Source organism: Arvicola amphibius, chromosome 3 (assembly GCF_903992535.2).
Source record: "Arvicola amphibius chromosome 3, mArvAmp1.2, whole genome shotgun sequence".
Classification (NCBI taxonomy): Eukaryota; Metazoa; Chordata; class Mammalia; order Rodentia; family Cricetidae; genus Arvicola; species Arvicola amphibius.
The window spans coordinates 73,613,397-73,619,396 of NC_052049.1; the positions used below are offsets into that span (position 1 = coordinate 73,613,397).

The following is a 6,000-nucleotide window of genomic DNA, read 5'->3' on the forward strand; positions in this document are numbered from 1 at the left end:
GGACCAGGTATGATGTTGCTGACTGGCAAACCAATCACTAGAAAGGAAGAATTAGAAAGATATAAATTCAAGGCAGGTGATGGAGGAGGCGCACACCTTTAATTCCAGCACTTACGAGGCAAAGGCAGGCAGATCTCTGTGAGTTCGAAGCCAGCCTGGTTTACAAGAGCTAGTTCCAGGACAGAATTCAAAGCTACAGAGAAACCCTGTCTCGAACAACCAAAAAGAAAAAAATGTAAATTCAAGCACATTTATGGCTACCTATTATGATTCTAACTCAGAAAATGTATGGCTGGGGCAAAATCTCAATGACAGAGATTGCTAAACATGTGTAGGCCTTCAGTTTAATCATTAGTATTCACCTCACCCTAAAATCTTTAGTAAGCTGGTAGTTCACTAGAGATTTTGTTTTCTCTATTAACTACCAGATAGTTAATAGACAAAATTGAATACTTCATTGGAAGGCATTTGGGAAATGTCTCTTTCTCCTAGTCTTGTATGTTGCACAAATTTTTCTAGTTGTTGAAATAAATGAAAGATGTTTTCAAGCTTCATGCAAACATTTCAAAAGTTTACACACCAGAGATCTCCATATACTTACTGGCCTCCATTAGCATTTAGAACTGAATTCATGTTTCTCTCCATGAGGTCAAACCAGACAATGAGGTAACTGTTTTACAGAATGACATTTTCAATAAAAATCAAAATTCCTCCTAATGTCCTAAGTTGGCTCTTGTTTCATGATAATAGGAAGTAAACAGGTATTGGTTCACAGAAATCAATTACCACCACCTAATGACTGACTTTATGTGAACCACACTAATCAGAAAACTGGAAGATTCTAAATTTACAGTCTTGAAAAATGTGCAGTTGCTCCCTTTTCTTGATTCTACAGTCTTGAAACTTTATAAGCTGTGTACTCAGGATGTAGTCACAATGGATTTTTTAGTTAATAAATGAATAAAAAGATACAGTTGGGGAAATTCATAAAGGATGAAAACAAATTCTTTTCTCCACTCTATGGACGTTCTAGCTGTAAGGTAGGTGTCTCTTATAATTTGGAGAATGAAGTATACACAATAATAGGATACCTAAGATTCTGCATTGTAGCTCTATTTTTCTTTTAAAAGTTATGACCTGTATCTTGTATTAAAATGTAAATTACTTTTAGACCATGTACATCAGTATAAGCTTTAAATCCTTTTGCAAATGATGATATAAGGAAGACATAGCACAAAACTTGGAGCGGTTAGAAGAGAGAACATGAAAGAAAGATATGAGTGAGGTGAATCAGAATCATTTCAGCAGCACTGAGGGAGCAGTCTGGGTATCATATCCTGACCCATAACAGCAACAAATTTCAAAAATCAACTTAAAGCAAATCAAAACAAAACAAGCTTGTTTATATGAGTACCATTGATATGCAGCTAAACAAGAATGTGTGGTTTCCAAGTACTTACTATGTGAGATTTTGAAAATCCCACTTTGTCCATAAATCAGCTGGGGATTATTTATATTTATATAAATATAAATATTTATTATAGTATTAGCTTCCCTATCAATCTTGACCAATGTGCTAAAGAAATAGATGGTTGGAAGTATTTTACAACCTTTCTAGGCACCTGGCCTTAGCATTTCAAAAGGGATCAGGGTTTTGCAGTGATCAATTTACAATCCTAATTCTCATTCACACATTTGATCATTTGTTTAATACCATGAATCACAATGGCCAGGCACACTGTGTGAAACATTTCCACTGACCTCCTCCATATGCCCCAGTAAGTCATCCAGAATGTTCAAAGCCTTCAAAGCCCTGGCTCTCATAGGAGCTGGAATCACGTGAACTTTATTTGCCATGGCTTTTGTTCTTGTAATTTATAATTGTGTTCATCAAAGTGTTTACTTAGACAAGGATAAAATCCCCCCAAACTGTTGTCTCTATGATTTCTAACATAGTATTGATCAGATTTATTTAAAATGTTAAGAGAGCAAAGTGTTGTTAAGAGTTACCTCCCAGACAAAATGCAATAAATTATTTAAAAGTTCTGGTATCTGATCCAGCTCTTGCTCTCCTCTTTCAGTACTTTATACATACTTTCACAGATAACCCGTTTTTGTTTTTCACTGCCAGAATACAGAAGTTACAGCAAAACATAAAGCGCACAATGGGCAAACTATAGGTGAGATAAAGAAGCAGACCCAAGCCCTAATTGTTGATTTGGGGCTTTAACGACATTTTGAAATGATGAAATTTATGGCCGAATGTTACACCTGCTGGTAATATACTTTATTATGGTTTTCTATTATTCTAAAATTTACATACTTATCTCTTTCATAATCCTACATGCTTATATTTTATTTGAATGGCAGATACCTCACATCATATATTTGCAGGTATTGCTACTTTGTTCCTATGACTAATTCTTTCTCTTAATTCTATTAGCTTATTCATAGTATCCCCAGTTTTCTGTGTTCAAAGGCCATCTTTGTTACATATAGTACACCAGCTTAGACTGATTTATGTCCTTTAGTGGTATACCACATAACACTGCCTGCTTCATTTGAACTTAGTAAAATCATTCGGGAATTCACTGTTAAACTAGACAATTAGTTACAGATTTTAAAAATGTGTTATGACATATTGATTAGGTATTACTTATAAATAAGTAAACATCTATGTAAATACAAAGGAAGTAAGCAGTATTCCGACTGTCATTATTGTCACCGCTCTGTACCTCACTTTGACTACTTTATGGTGGAGAATTAGTTTAATTAGTTGCAAGTTAGTCTTAGTAGTTTTAGTTTAAATGAGCTTTACTCACAGTTAGCAGGCCACACTACCCGTGCTTATTCCTTGAGCAAATCACTACTTCTGAACTGTCTTCCACATACCATAAACTTAGCAGATAGGAATATGTTTATCTTTGCATTTATTTTACCTACAAATCAGATATGATAGGCTATTTATAGAATTTTAAAAACTTAGAATGAGCCTCCCATCCCAGATGAATAGAACCATGGCATTGTAGTTTAAGGCATAACCAAAGTGTTCTTTCTTCCTTTCACAGCAAAAGGCTACAACTATGGGTCATGACAATATCAACAGGTTTCTCTCAATATAATAATTATTAGTATTGATGATGGTCACTTTTAGATAATTTTAGCTGATAAATTTGAAAATGATTCCTTACCTTTTCATTTCCTACATAATATCACAGAGCTGCAGTGACACTAACCTGGTTTATGAAGATGTATAGTCTTTATGAAAAGGTGATGACTTTATGGCCATAGTATTTTTCAAATAAAATCTAAACTCTGTTTATTATTTCAGAAATGTGTCCTAATCTATGATCATAGCACTAACTCTCATTCCTACCATATTCTGTCATGTTATCTACCAAATGTCCTAAAACTAATTTATCTGGCCTTTAAAAAAATAAAACTCATTTATCTAGTTTCTGACCTTCAGATCAATTGTCCATAGTCACTGCATTAACTTCTTTACTTCTTAAAATAACCTCTCATCTACAAAATCCTTTGTAAAACACTTTTTACTTTTTTCCCTTCTGGGATTTCTTTAATTTATTTTTTGGTATCAAGTTTTCTTACAACATTTATTCTGTTTCACTATAGTGTGCTTTTGATTAACTGTGGAGGTTTTTTTCTTATTATTAAGTTTCTTTTTTATTTATATTTACCAAAGTGCTTAGACTGTGTTCACAAGAGTGTGGGGAGGGTTACTTGAACAATATCAAGCCATTTGTAAAGAATTGTTGAATTAAATTGAACAGTTGGATAGTGATTTCAGATATGGTTATCAAACAGAAGTTTTCATGGAAATCAATAAGTACGAAAAATAAATTCTGTTCTGAAAACAAGTCTCTGGGTATGATGGGAAATACATTTGAATATATTTGATTGGAAATCATTATCTTCCTAGAAATCAGTTACCAAATATCATAGACACTTGGAGTCATTAATTTGCCAAAGCTGTATAATTTATGTGTTAGACACACAAGACACATTCTCAATGCTTATTGAAAACTCAAAATATAAAAATAGAACTCTAGAGTTCAGGCAGATTTTCAAAAAAACAGAAAAACTAGGTCCTACACATTTGAAATAAAGCAACATGTTTTGCATTTCTTTTGGGAGGGGACAAGAGGGGTTAAGAAAGGGTTTTTCTGTAGCTTTGGGGCCTGTCCTGGAACTAGCTCTTGTATACCAGAATGGTCTTGAACTCACAGAGATCTTACTGCCTTTGTCTCACAAGTGCTGAGATTAAAGGCGTGTGCCACTACCACCCAGCCATGTTTTGCATTTTCAAATGCTTTTGTTTAGAAAAAAATTAAAATTTGTAAAATCAAAGTTGAACAAATTCTAATTTGTCTAATTTGTTCTTGTGCAAATTGCCCAGCTGGCTGTCCATAGTCCCTGACCTCCCAGTGGCCCTTGTCAGCTGATTCTGTGATTTTTCCCTGTCATGCTCTTGATTCCCTTGTTCATATGATCCCTCCTCTCTCTCTTCAACTGACCTTCCAAGAACTCAACCCAGTTCTTGGCTGTGTTACTGCATCTGCTTCCATCAGTTACTGGATGTCGGTTCTATGATGACAATTAGGGTAGTCACTAATCTGATTATAGGGAAAGGCCCTTTCAGGCACCCTCTCGACTATTGCTAGGAGTCTTAACTGGGGTTATTCTTGTGGATTCCTGAGAATTTCTCTAACAGCAGATTTCTCCCTAACTCCATAATGACTCCCTCTATGAAGATAATCTTTTTCATTGCTTTCACCCTCTTGTCCCTCTCCCAACTCAGTCTTCTTGATCCCTCATGTTCAAATTCCCCTTCCCTTCCCTTCCCTCCTCTCAGTTTCCCCAGGAGATCTTAACTATTTTCCTTCCTGCGTCCTCCATGGGTGTCTCTCTTAGGGTCCCCCTTTTAGCCTAGTTTCTCTGTGATTGTGGATTGTAGGTTGGTTATCCTTTAGTTTACAGCCAATTATGAGTGAGTACACACCATGCCTGTCTTTTTGGGCCTGGGTTATCTCACTCAGGATTTTTTTTCTTGTTCCACCCATTTGCCTGCAAATTTCAAGATGTCACTGTTTTTTATTTACATTTTTTCAGACTATTAAAGCGAGAGGACAGTTTCATATTTATTCCTCGTTCCCGTGAAGAACTTCCAGACAACTTTCCAAAGGAAATCCCTGGGGTCTGCTATTTCCTGGAGGTAAGGACCGGTCCAAAGCCGCCAAAGCCTTCTCTGTCTTCAACAAGAGTAAAAAAGGTTTCCTACAATATTGGCACGATGTTTCTCCGGGAAACAAGCCTCTGAGACCTGCTGTGGATCAAAGACTCCTCCAAAAAAGCACAAGCCCAGAACATGGGTCCCAATGAGGGGAAGAAGACATTGCTTCTCTTCCAATGCTCTGTAAGAACATGTAGTAAAGTTTCTGTGTCAACGTCATGCAATAATCCTTGAAACAGTGAATAACTGCTGCCAAAAAAAAAAAACAAAACAGAAAACAAAACAAAAAACTTGGATGGTAGGATGAAAAAATACAATGTATTCATCTATCTGAACGTTTCTGCTCATATATATTTTATTTACACTTACAGGCCCCTTTTCAAAAGTAACCAATCAATAGTACCTGTGCTTTCTTGCTTGTCACCCATACAGGTATCTCTTCCTGTATATTTGTACCACTTTTGAATATTCTCTACTTATCTTTTCCTAAATAGACATTTCATACATATATCATAGCAGTGTGATTAAAATTCTAAGCAGGAAGAATTGTAACCCAGCAAAATATTTTAGGGGTACTACCTATTTTTATAAATATATATATATATATATCTTCTAGATAATTACATTTTAATGAACATGATTAGATATTCAGAATGTCTTGTTGTATTGTTAGTATTTTATGTGATATTAACATACTAATCTAATATAGTTTTGTTCATATAGAGGGATTAGCGCTTGAACTAAGAACA

The 6,000-nt window shown here is 35.2% G+C and overlaps 1 protein-coding gene across 1 annotated transcript in view; it reads left to right on the plus strand.

Moving 5' to 3' along the window:
* The window catches only part of Gucy1a2 (guanylate cyclase 1 soluble subunit alpha 2), a 346,389-nt gene extending 341,051 nt beyond the window's left edge, over window positions 1-5,338 (plus strand). The window contains exon 8 of the mRNA XM_038323659.1: window positions 5,131-5,338. Within this exon, the coding sequence (XP_038179587.1) occupies window positions 5,131-5,338 (208 nt within the window). The remainder of the gene's footprint in view (window positions 1-5,130) is intronic.
* The last annotated feature ends 662 nt before the right edge of the window (window positions 5,339-6,000 follow it).